The following is an 18,923-nucleotide window of genomic DNA, read 5'->3' as shown; positions in this document are numbered from 1 at the left end:
TTTTTTAAAATTCTTTATTTGACTTACCTCTATGGGTGTTGCTCGTTTAGTATCACCAATTTTTTGATATCTTTCCTTAAGTGTATCGGCCTTAAGACCTTGCCATGGCAGTGAACCTCTTAAGAAATACATGAACATGTGACCTAATGCCTCTAAATCATCACGTCTAGATTGCTCTCTGCCCATGTGTGTATTTATAGACATATATCGCGCTGTACCAGTCAATGATTTGTGTTCCCGATATGGTATATGTCTATTTGTATCTAAATCAATATATTCTTTGGCCAAACCGAAATCTGAAATTTAAAAGTTAAAAACAAATATTATAGTGTGTTGTAAACAAATTTAATTTTTAATGGTCTAGGTTATGGTATAGACGACAGACTAGTCCTTAGTATAATTGATAGACTAGCGTTTAATCTAACCTATAATAAATTTATAGTCTAAACGGCAATCTAATTTGTAGTATATTTTATTGTCTAGCCCATAGTCTAGTTTCTAGACTAGTCTAGTCTATAGTCTAGTCCATAGTCTAGTCTAGTCTAAGTCTAGTTATAGTCTAGTCTATAGTCTAGTCTATAGTCTAGTCTAGTCTATAGTCTAGTCTAGTCTATAGCCTAGTCTAGTCTATAGTCTAGTCTATAGTCTAGTCTATAGTCTAGTCTATAGTCTAGTCTATAGTAGTCTAAGTCTATAGTCTAGTCTATAGTCTAGTCTATAGTCTAGTCTATAGTCTAGTCTATAGTCTAGTCTATAGTCTAGTCTATATCTAGTCTATAGTCTAGCTATAGTCTAGTCTATAGTCGAGTCTAGTAGTCTTAGTCTATAGTCTAGTCTATAGTCTAGTCTTTAGTCTAGTCTATAGTCTAGTCTATAGTCTAGTCTATAGTCTAGTCTATAGTCTAGTCTATAGTCTAGTCTATAGTCTAGTCTATAGTCTAGTCTATAGTCTAGTCTATAGTCTAGTCTATAGTCTAGTCTATAGTCTAGTCTATAGTCTAGTCTATAGTCTAGTCTTAGTCTAGTCTATAGTCTAGTCTATAGTCTAGTCTATAGTCTAGTCTATAGTCTAGTCTAATAGTCTAGTCTATAGTCTAGTCTATAGTCTAGTCTATAGTCTAGTCTATAGTCTAGTCTATAGTCTAGTCTATAGTCTAGTCTATAGTCTAGTCTATAGTCTAGTCTATAGTCTAGTCTATAGTCTAGTCTATAGTCTAGTCTATAGTCTAGTCTATAGTCTAGTCTATAGTCTAGTCTATAGTCTAGTCTATAGTCTAGTCTATAGTCTAGTCTATAGTCTAGTCTATAGTCTAGTCTATAGTCTAGTCTATAGTCTAGTCTATAGTCTAGTCCTATAGTCTAGTCTATAGTCTAGTCTATAGTCTAGTCTATAGTCTAGTCTATAGTCTAGTCTATAGTCTAGTCTATAGTCTAGTCTATAGTCTAGTCTATAGTCTAGTCTATAGTCTAGTCTATAGTCTAGTCTATAGTCTAGTCTATAGTCTAGTCTATAGTCTAGTCTATAGTCTAGTCTATAGTCTAGTCTATAGTCTAGTCTATAGTCTAGTCTATAGTCTAGTCTATAGTCTAGTCTATAGTCTCTATAGTCTAGTCTATAGTCTAGTCTATAGTCTAGTCTATAGTCTAGTCTATAGTCTAGTCTATAGTCTAGTCTATAGTCTAGTCTATAGTCTAGTCTATAGTCTAGTCTATAGTCTAGTCTATAGTCTAGTCTATAGTCTAGTCTATAGTCTAGTCTATAGTCTAGTCTATAGTCTAGTCTATAGTCTAGTCTATAGTCTAGTCTATAGTCTAGTCTATAGTCTAGTCTATAGTCTAGTCTATAGTCTAGTCTATAGTCTAGTCTATATCTAGTCTATATAGTCTATAGTCTAGTCTATAGTCTAGTCTATAGTCTAGTCTATAGTCTAGTCTATAGTCTAGTCTATAGTCTAGTCTATAGTCTAGTCTATAGTCTAGTCTATAGTCTAGTCTATAGTCTAGTCTATAGTCTAGTCTATAGTCTAGTCTATAGTCTAGTCTATAGTCTAGTCTATAGTCTAGTCTATAGTCTAGTCTATAGTCTAGTCTATAGTCTAGTCTATAGTCTAGTCTATAGTCTAGTCTATAGTCTAGTCTATAGTCTAGTCTATAGTCTAGTCTATAGTCTAGTCTATAGTCTAGTCTATAGTCTAGTCTATAGTCTAGTCTATAGTCTAGTCTATAGTCTAGTCTATAGTCTAGTCTATAGTCTAGTCTATAGTCTAGTCTATAGTCTAGTCTATAGTCTAGTCTATAGTCTAGTCTATAGTCTAGTCTATAGTCTAGTCTAGTCTATAGTCTAGTCTATAGTCTAGTCTATAGTCTAGTCTATAGTCTAGTCTATAGTCTAGTCTATAGTCTAGTCTATAGTCTAGTCTATAGTCTAGTCTATAGTCTAGTCTATAGTCTAGTCTATAGTCTAGTCTATAGTCTAGTCTATAGTCTAGTCTATAGTCTAGTCTATAGTCTAGTCTATAGTCTAGTCTATAGTCTAGTCTATAGTCTAGTCTATAGTCTAGTCTATAGTCTAGTCTATAGTCTAGTCTATAGTCTAGTCTATAGTCCAGTCTATAGTCTAGTCTATAGTCTAACCTGATGTATAGTCTAGCTTATGCAATAAATACGTGTGGCACATTTGGAAAATATTCTCAATAACTGAATAATATCAAATAAGTGCTTTTTTAAACACTATTTTCTACATAAAATAATTAATAAAAAATCGAAACTTACCAATTATGTGGATAATTTTTTCTCGTCTCGTTGATGTTCTACCAATTAGAAAATTTTCTGGTTTAACATCTCTATAAATTAAGTGCCGACTATGAACATATTCGATCCGGTGGAGCTATAGTTTTTAATTTTTTATTTAAATTAAAATTTTTTGTTAAAAAAAGAATAAAATATTAGTATTTGGAAATAAATATTAAATATAAACATGCTGAATATGTTTTGGAAACAAAGGAATAGGGTAAGGAGGGAGATTTTTTAAAATAATTTATAGTTGCTTTAAGGTAAAAACGATTTTCTTTTAAAAAACAAAATTTTAAAACAACAGTGTCTCAACTAGCGCAGTATATTTTTATTATAATTTAAATGTTTATTATAATTTTTATTTTATCTTTTAGCAATAAATGATTTGATTATAGTTTTAGCTAAACTATTTTATTGAGAAAAAGCTTTTTTTAAGATTTAATGAAATAACAAACAAAATAAATAAAAATAATTCAAAATAATTAAGAAAATTATAAAGAAAAATAGGTTCTATGGTTTGAAGAAAAAAACATGCTTTTTTTATAAAATTGTTTCAAAAATTAAAACAACTGAAATAAAATTAAATAAATTTTAGATAAAATATCTAACTAAATGATTTTTATATAAATTAAAGCTAAATAATGCTAAATATGAAAAGAGTTTTTGAAGAAAATGTGAACAAATTTTTCCATGAAATAGAAAATTATATAAAAACAACCTTAAACCTTAATTAATTTAAGTAAATGAAATAAATGTTTGGTTTAGTTTAAAAAAAAAAACATATGAATTAATTTTTAGTAAATTATAAGAAATGACAGCAAAGTAAAAAATGGTGGCCTAGGCTAAATGTAATAGGGTTAACAACGTTTTGTTGATTTGTTTAAAATGCGGGATTGTCATTTGTTTTTTTTGAAAAGTTTTAATGTAAATTGTGTTTTGTATGTTGAATTTTTTTAAAGGTGTGGAATTTAACTTTTCAGTTATTTTATATATTTGGTGGTTTTATTGTTTTTTTTTTTTTGGTGGATTTTTTTTTTTGTTTTTGTTGGGTACTTACTAATTGTATTGCTATCAGTAGTACTGTCTTCAAAGTGAAACGTCTGCCGCAAATATCAAATAAATCTTCAAGTGATGGACCGAGCAATTCCATTACAAGAGCATTGTACTTGCCGCATGGGCCGAAGTAATATACTTCGGGTACACCTTCTGCTACAATAACAAAAACAATAACAACAACAATTGTAAAATATATGTGAACAAAATATTAACATATTTAAATTATTTTTTAAAAGAAAATATTTTTTGAAATGTTTTGGAATAAAAACAAATTTTCCATTTAAAAAATAAATAGAGAGAAAAAGCAGCAAAATTTTTTTTTTATTTTTTTTTTTTTTGAAATGAGGTTATGTTTTTGTTTAAATTTTTAAACAAATTCCATTGTTGTTGTTTTTGTCAAGGTTTGTAATCAAGAGCAGTTATGTTTTATATATTTGTATTTAAATTAAAGTTATTAATTAAATATTTATGAAAAGGCAGTCGGTTTTTTTTAAAAACCAGGTTAGTGCTTTAAGATGTAAAAAAAAAACTTAAATTGTTGTTTGTCACCTATTGTTTTACCACCCAAAAATTTCATTTTTTTATAAAAATTTATAATATTTTACATTAATTAGTTTTTCTTATAGAAATTCTCTTTGCATATTTGAAAAAATGGAAGTCAAATGCTGTATTTTGTTTTTAATAAGAAAAATAATAGTTATTAAATATTTACATAACAAATAAAATCAGTTTTATTAAAGTTAAAAAAAAATTGTATGCTTTGCTAAACGGAAATGTGAGAAAGGCCATAAATATAATACAAAATAATTTTAATTTACACATGTTTTTACAACTTAATTTACTACAGTTTTTATTTTACACGAGATGGCATCACTGCTAGTAATACACAGTGCATGAGTAAAGAGAATTGTTATCATTTCACAATGAGTTACAACTCTTAGCAGTAGAATTTTCATAAAACTCATAAAAATCTATAATTTCTAAAAAAGAATTAAAGTTTTGAATTAAAAGTTTAAAATTAAACTCCCGTAAAATTGTCAAATCTTCAACAATTCCATACAAATTATATACATATTAACAATGTTCCCTCCCTTCCACATTTTCCGTTTACTTTTTGTTTTGCAAAACCTACTTTGGTTAATATTTAACTAAAACTAATTGAACTAAAAAAGAAAAATAATAGAAGATATGTTTTTTTTAATTTTTGGTTAGTATTAAAATTTTTTAAAATATTCTTATTTAAAAAATTAGAATTCTCTATATTCATACATTGTTTATTAACTTTCTAGGGTAAAAAAATTATACAATAATCATTAATATTTTGAAAAGACATAAAAAACATGCACGTAAAAATCACTTTTTTTCGTTTTCTTTTAAAAATATATTTAATTTGCATATTAATTTGTCTATTCAATAAACAATTGTATAATTATAATTCGATAAACATTATCGAAGATGACAACATACTATGAACATTAAGGATATTCAAAAAGCGAGGTTTTAGAAAAAATTCCTTAACTAAAGTCTTGTCTATAGTACAATCTTTAGGTAAGTATACTCCACAATCTAGACCACAGTCCAATATGCAATCTAGTCTAGTAGTCTAGTCTATAGTCTAGTCTATAGTCTAGTCTATAGTCTAGTCTATAGTCTAGTCTATAGTCTAGTCTATAGTCTAGTCTATAGTCTAGTCTATAGTCTAGTCTATAGTCTAGTCTATAGTCTAGTCTATAGTCTAGTCTATAGTCTAGTCTATAGTCTAGTCTATAGTCTAGTCTATAGTCTAGTCTATAGTCTAGTCTATAGTCTAGTCTATAGTCTAGTCTATAGTCTAGTCTATAGTCTAGTCTATAGTCTAGTCTATAGTCTAGTCTATAGTCTAGTCTATAGTCTAGTCTAGTCTAGTCTATAGTCTAGTCTATAGTCTATTCTATAGTCTAGTCTACAGTCTAGTCTATAGTCTAGTCTACAGTCTAGTCTATAGTCTAGTCTATAGTATAGTCTATAGTCTAGTCTATAGTCTAGTCTAGTCTATAGTCTAGTCTAGTCTATAGTCTATAGTCTAGTCTAGTCTAGTCTATAGTCTAGTCTAGTCTATAGTATAGTCTATAGTCTAGTCTATAGTCTAGTCTATAGTCTAGTCTATAGTCTAGTCTAGTCTACAGTCTAGTCTATAGTCTAGTCTACAGTCTAGTCTATAGTCTAGTCTACAGTCTAGTCTATAGTCTAGTCTAGTCTATAGTCTAGTCAAGTCTATAGTCTAGTCTATAGTCTAGTCTAGTCTAGTCTATAGTCTAGTCTATAGTCTAGTCTATAGTCTAGTCTATAGTCTAGTCTATAGTCTAGTCTATAGTCTAGTCTATAGTCTAGTCTATAGTCTAGTCTATAGTCTAGTCTATAGTCTAGTCTATAGTCTAGTCTATAGTCTAGTCTATAGTCTAGTCTATAGTCTAGTCTATAGTCTAGTCTATAGTCTAGTCTATAGTCTAGTCTATAGTCGAGTCTATAGTCTAGTCTATAGTCTAGTCAAAAAGTCTATTCAAAAAGTCTAGTCTATAGTCTAATATATAGTGTAGTCTATAGTCTAGTCCATAGTCTAGTCTATAGTCTAGTCTATAGTCTATTCTATAGTCTAGTCTATAGTCTAGTCTATAGTCTAGTCTGTAGTCTAGTCAGTAGTCTAGTCTATAGTCCAGTCTATAGTTTAGTCTATAGTATAGTCTATAGTCAAGTCGATAGTCTAGTCTATAGTCAAGTCCATAGTCTAGTCTATAATCTAGTCTATGGTCTAGTCTATAATGTAATGTATAGTTTGCGTATTAGTCTAGCAAAGTTCATAGACTAGTCTATAGTATAAGCTATGTTTTAGCCTACAGTCTAGTCTGGACCCTAGTACAGTATATTTTTCGTAAAAATCTTTATATAACGTTTAAATTTGAAATAAAAAAAAAAAAAATATTGTTTATAACTTTTTCATTTAATGGGTTAATAAATAGTTTCTTATCCAGTTTAAAAAAATTTATAAAATAACTAAATATTTAATTTTAACTACAACTACTAAATTTTGTTTTATTAAAAAAAAACTAAATGTTAAAATTTAAAAAGATTTTGTTTAAAAAACAAAAATAATACAGATAGAGAGACAGAGACAGTGGTAGGAGAAATAGAAAAAAATTTTACAAATTTATTTTGAATTATTTTTATTTATTATGCTTTTAATAATTTGCAGTTGAGACACTTTTTTTTCATTTGATAAATAAGGAACTCAAAAAACTTATATTTTTTAACGAAAAAATAATATTATTTTCTTTTTTTATAAATAAACAATAAAATCATAAATTTCTAAAAGAAATTATTAATAAACTTAGTGTTAAAATTCAAATAAAAACGTAGACATTTAAACACGACTTTTTTTAATAATTTTTTAGGTTATAACTTGAAAGAGGGGAGTTTTGTTGTTGTTGTTTTTTTTTTTTTTAATTTATAATGATTAAATTGTCAAAACTTACAAGTTGCTTTGCAATCATCAGTACAGTCTTAAGTGAAAATTTACGGTTGCAAATATTGAAGAGATCTTCTAAAGACAGTCCCAATAATTCTAATACCATGGCATTGTAACGGCCACCACATGTGCCCAAATGATAAACACGCGGAATACCCTCTGGACAATTATCTGTATATTTTAATGATGTTGTTGGGGGTGGATTTGGTTCGGTTTGGTTGGGTTGTTTGGTTGATTATCCAATTGGTAATATAATAAATATACACACACACATTTAGTTTTTTAACATAAATTTACACACAATATACAATAATTGTTTAATCAGCATTTGTTTGTTTTGTTTATTATTATTTTAATTTGCATTTAGTAGTAGTAGTTTTTAATATTAATAATTAATTTAATTAAAACATAAACAATAAATTGTGAGTGTGTGTGTGTGCATGTGTAATATATTGAGAGAGGAATGGACAGAGAGAGATAGAGCGAATGTGTGGGAGAGAGCGATTTAAATTACATATTTAAACATATGTTTTTGTTTACATCATTATTATCATTATCGTCATCATCATCATCATTATTATTATAGTCATCATCATCATTATTATAATATTCATTTCATTCATTATTTGTTTTATTAATTTTGTTTATTTTTTGTTGTCGTTGTTGTAGCATTTGTTTACAAATAAAAACAAATAGTAACAATATGTTCGCATTATTTGTTTATGAATATATTTTGACAGATCGATCGTTGTTTGTTGACAGATTTAATTGTTGATCGTTGATTTTGTGATAGGGTAATAGAGATAGAGAGGGCAACAGAGATTCATAGGTTGATTGGGTGGATTGTTGTTTTTGTAGTTGTTGGTTGATTGTGATAGGTGTCAAATAAAAACAATATGAATGATAATTTGATGAGTAATCAAAATAAATACAATAATAATAATAATTTTATTGTTGTTGTTTTTACTACTTTATATAAATATTAAATTAGTTTTCTTTTATATAAATCATATATTTTCAATGACGTTCACAATAATAACAATAAAGTGTTCGTGATAGAAGAATACTATAAACATAAGAGTGAGCGCAGAACTAAAGGCAAGTATTGGTTTATACAATTTTGTATTAAATAAAAAATCAATATAGTCCAGCCAGTCAATAGTATAATCTATAGTTTAATGTATAGTCTAGTTTATATTTTGGTCTACAGTCTGTCTACAGTCTAGACTACACCAGTATTCTCTAATCTATGGTCCAGTCATAGTCCAGCTATAGTTTGGTATAAAGTTTAGTCTATAGTGTCTAGTCTATAGTCTATTCTATAGTTAAGCCTATAGTCTAGTCTATAGTATAGTCTATAGTATAGTCTATAGTATAGTCTATAGTATAGTCTATAGTATAGTCTATAGTCTAGTCTAGTCTAGCTAGTAGTCTAGTCTATAGTCTAGTCTATAGTCTAGTCTATAGTCTAGTCTATAGTCTAGTCTATAGTCTAGTCTATAGTCTAGTCTATAGTCTAGTCTATAGTCTAGTCTATAGTCTAGTCTATAGTCTAGTCTATAGTCTAGTCTATAGTCTAGTCTATAGTCTAGGTCTATAGTCTAGTCTATAGTCTAGTCTATAGTCTGGTCTATAGTCTAGTCTATAGTCTAGTCTATAGTCTAGTCTATAGTCTAGTCTATAGTCCAGTCTATAGTCTAGTCTATAGTCTAGTCTATAGTCTAGTCTATAGTCTAGTCTATAGTCTAGTCTATAGTCTAGTCTATAGTCTAGTCTATAGTCTAGTCTATAGTCTAGTCTATAGTCTAGTCTATAGTCTAGTCTATAGTCTAGTCTATAGTCTAGTCTATAGTCTAGTCTATAGTCTAGTCTATAGTCTAGTCTATAGTCTAGTCTATAGTCTAGTCTAGTCTATAGTCTAGTCTATAGTCTAGTCTATAGTCTAGTCTATAGTCTAGTCTATAGTCTAGTCTATAGTCTAGTCTATAGTCTAGTCTATAGTCTAGTCTATAGTCTAGTCTATAGTCTAGTCTATAGTCTAGTCTATAGTCTAGTCTATAGTCTAGTCTATAGTCTAGTCTATAGTCTAGTCTATAGTCTAGTTTATAGTCTATAGTCTAGTCTATAGTCTAGTCTATAGTCTAGTCTATAGTCTAGTCTATAGTCTAGTCTATAGTCTAGTCTATAGTCTAGTCTATAGTCTAGTCTATAGTCTAGTCTATAGTCTAGTCTATAGTCTAGTCTATAGTCTAGTCTATAGTCTAGTCTATAGTCTAGTCTATAGTCTAGTCTATAGTCTAGTCTATAGTCTAGTCTATAGTCTAGTCTATAGTCTAGTCTATAGTCTAGTCTATAGTCTAGTCTATAGTCTAGTCTATAGTCTAGTCTATAGTCTAGTCTATAGTCTAGTCTATAGTCTAGTAGTCTAGTCTATAGTCTAGTCTATAGTCTAGTCTATAGTCTAGTCTATAGTCTAGTCTATAGTCTAGTCTATAGTCTAGTCTATAGTCTAGTCTATAGTCTAGTCTATAGTCTAGTCTATAGTCTAGTCTATAGTCTAGTCTATAATCTAGTCTATAGTCTAGTCTTTAGTCTAGTCTATAGTCTAGTCTATAGTCTAGTCTATAGTCTAGTCTATAGTCTAGTCTATAGTCTAGTCTATAGTCTAGTCTATAGTCTAGTCTATAGTCTAGTCTATAGTCTAGTCTATAGTCAAGTCTATAGTCTAGTCTATAGTCTAGTCTATAGTCTAGTCTATAGTCTAGTCTATAGTCTAGTCTATAGTCTAGTCTATAGTCTAGTCTAAAGTCTAGTCTATAGTCTAGTCTATAGTCTAGTCTATAGTCTAGTCTATAGTCTAGTCTATAGTCTAGTCTATAGTCTAGTCTATAGACTAGACTATAGACTAGACTATAGTCTAGTCTATAGTCTAGTCTATAGTCTAGTCTATAGTCTAGTCTATAGTCTAGTCTATAGTCTAGTCTATAGTCTAGTCTATAGTCTAGTCTATAGTCTAGTCTATAGTCTAGTCTATAGTCTAGTCTATAGTCTAGTCTATAGTCTAGTCTATAGTCTAGTCTATAGTCTAGTCTATAGTCTAGTCTATAGTCTAGTCTATAGTCTATAGTCTAGTCTATAGTCTAGTCTATAGTCTAGTCTATAGTCTAGTCTATAGTCTATAGTCTAGTCTATAGTCTAGTCTAGTCTATAGTCTAGTCTATAGTCTAGTCTATAGTCTAGTCTATAGTCTAGCCTTCTCTTTACTTCAATCTGTAATTAATTCAGTCAGCGATCTTGTCTAGTCTATGAATTTATTCTGTGCTCAACCTTTATTATTTTTTTAAGTCCACTTAATGTTATTATTGTATTTTGCTTTTTTAAACTATAGTTAAATAACATAATTCTAACAACAAAAAATTACAACAATTAATTTATAATAATAAATATTATTTTAATCAATTAAAAAAAAGTTATAAAAATTACATTTTAATTTTAATACATTTAAAAAGGGGGAATATTAATAAAAAAAGAAATATAGAGCACCGACCTCCGTATAATAAATATGCTAGAGAAAATCTTTATAAAAATATTATTTTGTTTCTTTTTTTTCATTGTAATTATTTCCTATATAGAAAATTGTCAGCATAATTTGTTTTATTAGCAAAAGAAATGGATTTTTTTTTGTAAACATTTCATTTTTTTTATATATTTTGATTTAACAAAGGTGGTAACGGTGCAATTCGAAAAAAAAAATTATAATAATAATAAAAAGAGGGATAATTATTATTTGTTTTTTGTTTGTTTTTATTACGTCAACAAATTCAAGCTAAAGATAATATTATTTTTTATTTAGTTATTTTTTTCTTTGAAAAAAAAAAAAAGTAGTTAGTAACGTATGTTATAAAACGATTTTTTTACACACACACAATAAAAATATTAAATGAATATACATAATAATTTAGCCATACATACATATAAATATATTTATAGAAATGTAGGTTCTTTTTTAAATTAAAAAAAGCATTGTCAAGGATTAGAATACACAAAAGGACAAGGTTGTAAAGGATTATTAGATTCTTCTTTTCTTACTTTTTATACTTTTCTAAACGTTTTTTTCTCTTTTTTTCATTATTATGATAAGAAAGGTTCAATTTATTGTTGTTGGTTTTTGTTGTTGTCATTAGAGGTTACAGGGTTATAACAAGTACAACAAAAACAATAGAATAGTAGAAAAGTGTGTATAAGGTTGTTTGAAGAGAGCAGGAGTGGAGGAGGGGGGTTTTGAAGAGTAAAAGCAATACAAGTTTATATCCTTCTTAATGTGTAAATATGCTTGAGCCTGACAGTAGGAGGCTGTCAATATAAATGTCAATTGTTTTGTTTGTGAAAACAGTGATGCTAAGATTTTGCATTTGAAAAAACGGCTAGAGAGTAATAATTTTATTTCTTTACAGTTTTTTGTAGATTAATTCTATGTTTTTCTATAAATTAACTGTTATACACATATTTTTCAATAGAAAAATCTTTTATATACAAAATTTTCTATAAACAAAAATATTATACACAAAGTTTTCTATAAAAAAAACTGTTATACACAAAATTTTCTACAGAAAAACGGTGTTTAAGCTGATTTTACTACAGAAAAATGTTATACATTTTTTCTTTATGTTATACTGTTATACTGAATTTTTTATGTAGCCAAAAATTGTTGTACACAAAAAATTTCATTAACAATAGTTATACAAAATTGTTTGATAGAAAAATACTGTTATAGTCAAGTTTTTCTAATGAATGAACTATTATACTCAAGCTTTTCTACTGAAAGAACTATTATACAAAAAATATTTATTAGAAAAAACTGTTATACGTAAGTTATTCTACAGAAAAAAACAGTTATACAAAATTTTTTCTATAAAAAATTGTTATACTTAAATTTTTCTACAGAAAAAAAAACGTTATAGAAATATCTATTGCAAATATCTTATACTGTTATACACAAATTATCACGTAAAAAAACTGTTATACACAAGTTTTTCTATAAGAAAATATGTTATACACTATGCTTTCTAGAAAAAAGCTAGAATTTTTCTATAGGACATCTTTTATACACAATTTTTCTATAGATAATAGTGTTAGAAATAATTTTTTTTATAAAAAGTGTGTTATGCATAATTTCTTCTATAGAAAAATGTGTTATACAAACATTTTTCTATAGAACAATGTGTTATACCCAAATTTTTCTATAGAAAAATGTGTTATACCCAATTTTTCTATAGGAAATAGTGTTATACACAATTTTTTCTACAGAAAATAGTGTATACATACATTTTTATATAGAAAAATGTGTTATACATAAATTTTTCTATAGAAAAATGAGTTATAAACAAAATTTTCTATAGAGAAATGTGTATTACACAAATTTTTTTGTAGAAAAATTTTGTGGTCACTCTATAGAAAAAATTTTTATACATAACTTTTTCTATAGAAAAATATGTTATACATACATTTTTCTGTAGAAAAATGTGTTATAAACAAAATTTTCTATAGAAAAGTGTGTTATAAACGAAATTTTCTATAGAGAAATGTCTTATACACAATTTTTTCTATAGAACAATGAGTTATACCCAAATTTTTTTTTATAGAAAAATGTGTAATATAAAAAATTTGTTATATAAATAATTTTTTACCGAAAAATGTGTTATACAGAAATTTTTTATAGACAAAACTGTTATACTCAAAATTTCTATAGGAAAAACTGTACTACTCAAGGCTTCCTATAGGAAATTCTGCAGAAAAAAACTGTTTGTATAGAAAAATGTGTTAATAATTAGAGTATAACAGTTTTTCTTATAGAAAAACTGCCGAAAGTTAATTTTGGTTTAAGTGTGTTTTACACTGAAAAGTTGTTTTTTGTCAAAATGCTCCTGGAAAGCAACAAGATCAAAAAAGTGAAGGATCGTCTTAAACTTCTTTAAAAACTGGTGTAAAAGACCAGATTTTTCATTTAATTATATTTTTGGATGACGTTTTTTAGACGCTCTTAAGTGTTAAATGGTTAAAATAATTTGACAGTTTTGGTTTTTGTATTTTCATTAAAATGTTGGAGGAAATGCAAGAAAAAGTTAAAACACTTCATTGTCCTTTAAAAACGCTGCATTTGTTTAAAAATAACTAAATTAACCACATTGTTTTAGAGTACTATTGTTATTTACCAGCAGTGCTATCATTTTAAAGTGATTGGCACTAGTTAAAGCAATTTTTAACGCAAGACTGGCCAGATGTGGGTTTTTTAACAGTAGCAGGATGTTTCAATTTTTAATAAATTTAAGGGAAAGTAAAAGAAAATAGCTTTAAAGCTTACAATAACACTTTAATGTAAATAATAATATTTAACGAACCTAATAATAAACCTTAAGATATAAACTTTACTATTTATTGCTTTTACTCTATTTTTTTCTAAACTTTAAAAAAAAAACTATTTCCATTTGTTAGGGATTATTAACAATTTTCATAAATTAAAATTATTTAAAGCATTTAATAAAACTTTTAAAGGGCTAATAAGTAATTTAAACAAAAACAAACAAAAAAATATAAAAATTGTATATAATTATTGTTTTAAAATAAATAAACTAATAACAAAAAAATACATAAGTTATACATAAAATAAATAACATAAATACATAAAAATATATATATGATATTAAAACAGATAAAAAAAAAGGAAATTGTTTAAACTTACCATGTGATCCTAATAGTTTATAAAACCTATACTCTAAGTGTAGTTGGGGAGCCTTTGACTTCATAGGCTCCATTTTTATTGCTACATGTTCATTGTTGTACAGATTTTTGCCTAAAAAAAGAAGAAAATTACAAATAAATATTTTTTAAATTTGAAAAACATTTATAAAAATTTAAAAAACAACATAATTTTCGACAACCCAGTCGGTCGCTGTTCATTCATTACAAAAAAAAAACAAAACATTTCCATTACTTTCACTAGGAAGAACATGCTTTTTTCTCATCACAAAATTTTTGTTTTGTAATTTCTTCATACCTGCTGGAGTGGTATTTCTATTGGACGAAGTGTAGTTAGAAGGAGTAGTAGTAGGAGGAGAAAAAAAGCACATACGACGACCTGTTGAATAATTTGTTAGATTTTTATATATTTTATATAAAAAACATAATTTATTTCTAAAATAAAATGATTTCTTTACATTTTAAACAAACATCGGATATAACAAAACACCTTGTGTTATTGCTTTAGGGTAAAAATTTATGAAACATACATTTTTTGTTATGACACACAGTGCTTTTTCTGATAAGAAAATAAAAATTGTTTGAATGTCGCAAGAACATTTAATATTTATTAATCAATAACCAAGAACACCCACTCAAATTTTAGCAATTCTTTTTTTACAGTTATGTTTAAATGGGGAAAACACGCTCACACTACATAATAATCTAAAAATATATTAGATATGAGGAAAAACAACAAAATTTTGTGTATTTTTAAATTTTGGAAATGATGTCAAAGAGATGCGTTTGTGCTGTATTTTTTTATTAGTCTATTAAAATTTATATGTTCTATGACAGACAAGACCTATTTTTTAAACTTTAAAAGTAATTTGTATTCAACAATTTATTTCGGTGATATTTTTAATTACTTGCTAATGCGAATCTTTTGAAACATATGGCAACTCGTTAGTAGTATTATTGAATAGAGAGCAAAAGTTGCGATATAGTGTGAAATGTGGCAACGTGCTAAAACCGTTATTTATATAAGTGAATTAATGTTGTCAATTTAGCTGTGATTGAAAATTTCTGCAATGCAGGGATTCTTTACATTTTACGAATTTTGAAAGTTATAATATACAGACTAAACACACTACTATAGACTAGACTATTGTCTAGATTACACACAAGTCAATAGACCAGACTATAAATTAGACTATAGACCAGACTATAGACTAGACTATAGACTAGACTATAGACTAGACTATAGACTAGACTATAGACTAGACTATAGACTAGACTATAGACTAGACTATAGACTAGACTATAGACTAGACTATAGACTAGACTATAGACTAGACTATAGACTACAGACTAGACTAAAAACTATAGACTAGACTAGACTAGACTATAAACTATAGACTAGACTATAGACAAGACTATAGACTAGACTAGACTATAGACTAGACTATTGACTAGACTATTGACTAGACTATAGACTAGACTATAGACTAGAGACTAGACTAGAGACTAGACTAGAGACTAGACTGGAGACTAGACTAGACTATAGACTAGACTATAGACTAGACTATAGACTAGACTATAGACTAGACTATAGACTAGACTATAGACTAGACTATAGACTAGACTATAGACTAGACTATAGACTAGACTATAGACTAGACTATAGACTAGACTATAGACTAGACTATAGACTAGACTATAGACTAGACTATAGACTAGACTATAGACTAGACTATAGACTAGACTGTAGGCTAGACTATAGACTAGACTACAGACTAGACTGTAGGCTAGACTATAGACTAGACTAGAGACTAGACTAGAGACTAGACTAGAGACTAGACTGAAGACTAGACTGGAGACTAGACTACACTATAGACTAAACTATAGACTAAACTATAGACTAGACTATAGACTAGACTATAGACTAGACTATAGACTAGACTATAGACTAGACTATACTATAGACTAGACTATAGACTAGACTATAGACTAGCCTATAGACTAGACTATAGACTAGACTATAGACTAGACTATAGACTAGACTGTAGACTAGACTATAGACTAGACTATAGACTAGACTATAGACTAGACTATAGACTAGACTATAGACTAGACTATAGACTAGACTATAGACTAGACTATAGACTAGACTATAGACTAGACTATAGACTAGACTATAGACTAGACTATAGACTAGACTATAGACTAGACTATAGACTAGACTATAGACTAGACTATAGACTAGACTATAGACTAGACTATAGACTAGACTATAGACTAGACTATAGACTAGACTATAGACTAGACTATAGACTAGACTATAGACTAGACTATAGACTAGACTATAGACTAGACTATAGACTAGACTATAGACTAGACTATAGACTAGTAGACTATAGACTAGACTATAGACTAGACTATAGACTAGACTATAGACTAGACTATAGACTAGACTATAGACTAGACTATAGACTAGACTAGACTATAGACTAGACTATAGACTAGACTATAGACTAGACTATAGACTAGACTATAGACTAGACTATAGACTAGACTATAGACTAGACTATAGACTAGACCAGACAGACCAGACTATTCACTATAAACAAGACTATAGGACAGCCTTAAGTCTAGACTATATACTAGACCATTTAAACAAGTCAACAAAGAGTTAATCACTAAATTTCTATAAACGTTGATAAGTAAATGTTTTGTTAAATGATTTACTTCATGACGAACATGATAATTCCTTCTTTTTTTTAAACATGGGCTGATATAAAGATATTTATTTATAATTATAAAAACATAACTCACCTAAACGCAATTCTCCAAAATTACCACAGCCAATTTTTTTACCGACACGAAAATTTGGTCCGACCATAAGAACCCCCGTGGAGGTGCTTACAGATTGGCGGGCGGAATACATATTGCCGGAACTGACTGCGTTACGTGCGGTAGCTGATGCGCTAGCTCCGCCACCGCCTCCTCCACCGCCGCCTCCACCACCGCCTCCTGATGTACCAGCAGGCTGTGTTCCACCACCACTGTAAATAATAAAAAAAATAAATATTGTTAATAAGAATTTATTAAAACAACAAAAAAGTATACATAAATTATAAAAAGCTTATGTATAAGGAAATTGTACAAAATTTTACTAATAATCTGGTGGATTTGGTTTATTCCCTTTTCTGTTCAATTACCAATATCTTTTTAGTTTATTAAACAATTTTGGTGGCATATTATTATTATTTTTTTTTTTTTTATTTATGATTTGAGTTTAAAAGTTCTTTAAAAATATAAACAATGATGGAATGTATATTTTATTACACTTTTGTCAAAATATTGTTTAAAATACAAACTTTTTTAATGATAACAATTCGTTATCATTGTATAATAATTCTTGTTGCAACATCCAAAGTAAAAGTATTAATAAATTTTTAAAAACAATTAAAAAAATAATGTAAAAGAAATAATTTATGTTAATTTTAAAATGTCAAAAGTAATTTATTTCCCAAAAAAAAAGTGATGATAAAAATGTTATAAAAAGAAAATTTGAAAATTTTATGATGTTCTTTGTTTCAATATTTTTTTAAATACCCTACATTAAGTAGTAATTATAGAGACTTTAGACTATGGATTGGTTTATAGACTAGACTGGTTAATACACTGAAATGTAGAACATGTAGAAGAACAACAAAGAATCTGTAATTACATACATTTAAAATATTAGATTTACCACAAATTGATATAAAAATCGCAAAAAAAAACCCTCAGAGTGGCCACTACTTGCATAAAAATATAACCATTCAAAAAAATTCAATATGGCAACACATTCACAATGAAATGATAACAAGACACAAAAAGAACATAAACAATGATGACAATTGTTTTAAAAAACCCAGATAATAAACCTAAAAACTAAAATTTTATATGGAAAAATCTTTAAATAATAAAACCTTAACAATTTAATGGAATTTTTTAAACATTTTTCTTAGAAATGTATGAATATTTCATTGAATAAAGAAATCTTTTTAAAATAATAACTTAAATCATATTTTCTATTTAAAAAATTTAATTTTAATTAAGCTACTAAACAATATAATAAATATTAGTATTTAGAATATAAATAAAAAGTAAGATAGAACAAAAAAATATCAACTTAAAACCTGCATTCCTATAATGTTTGTAATAAGAGTTTTAGCGGCCACAAAACACAACACTTAAATCTAGTTCAATGTCATTTCAAATAAATAATAAAAAAAACTAAACACTCAATCAAACAATTACTAGAAAAAAACAAAATATGTATAATTTATTTATTACTGTATAGTTTAAAGCAGTAGTTGCACTTCTAAAGTGCTGGCAAACAAAATGCAAAAAATAAAACAAAAAAATTAAAAAAAAAATCATCATCATGCCATGAATGCAGTGTTGTGTCGTCAGTCATGTTGTCAATACAATTACTACAACAACAAATTCTTATTTCTCACTGCGTCCGTCCGTCCAGTCATCCGTTTGTTATTTAGTTTTCATTTTCATTGAATATTTAGACGTCGTCAGTTTTTATTGCTGCTTTTTTTTAAAGTCAATCAAAAATTTACAATTTTATTCATATTTTTGTTTTGTTATTTTATATTGCTATTATTGTTGCTGTTGTGTTATTGTAAATACCGCCTTTTTTATATTTGCATGTGTGCAAATATAAAACTACTAGTAATAGTTTTGCTTAAAATGTTGACAACCTGAGTAATTATTTGCTTTAATAACCTAGTTTTTCATAAAATATATTAAATTGTCAGAAATTTTATTATTTTTA

General features: G+C 27.5%; 1 protein-coding gene across 30 annotated transcripts in view; it reads right to left on the bottom strand.

The window, feature by feature from the left end:
- LOC119600552 (casein kinase I) overlaps positions 1 to 18,923 on the bottom strand; it is a 90,885-nt gene that overhangs the window by 21,271 nt on the left and 50,691 nt on the right. For 14 of the 30 annotated variants that reach the window (XR_005231148.1, XM_037950832.1, XM_037950834.1 and 11 more), the window contains 6 exons: positions 16,922 to 17,151; positions 14,406 to 14,486; positions 14,091 to 14,201; positions 7,359 to 7,522; positions 2,773 to 2,887; positions 28 to 296 (listed from right to left, as the gene is read on the bottom strand). Coding sequence is in view for 28 of the 30 variants with exons in the window: in XM_037950832.1 (XP_037806760.1) it covers positions 28 to 296; positions 2,773 to 2,887; positions 7,359 to 7,522; positions 14,091 to 14,201; positions 14,406 to 14,486; positions 16,922 to 17,151 (970 nt within the window). In the remaining 2 variants the exon portion in view is untranslated. Of the gene's footprint in view, positions 1 to 27; positions 297 to 2,772; positions 2,888 to 3,850; positions 4,003 to 7,358; positions 7,523 to 14,090; positions 14,202 to 14,405; positions 14,487 to 16,921; positions 17,152 to 18,923 lie in introns of all 30 variants that reach the window. The other 16 variants (XR_005231149.1, XM_037950837.1, XM_037950846.1 and 13 more) reach the window with 3 other exon arrangements.

This window comes from Lucilia sericata, unplaced genomic scaffold, assembly GCF_015586225.1.
Source record: "Lucilia sericata isolate MDLA Ls3-8-SP2 unplaced genomic scaffold, ASM1558622v1 Contig000116F_arrow, whole genome shotgun sequence".
Classification (NCBI taxonomy): domain Eukaryota; kingdom Metazoa; phylum Arthropoda; class Insecta; order Diptera; family Calliphoridae; genus Lucilia; species Lucilia sericata.
This window is presented reverse-complemented; position numbering and strand designations above follow the sequence as displayed.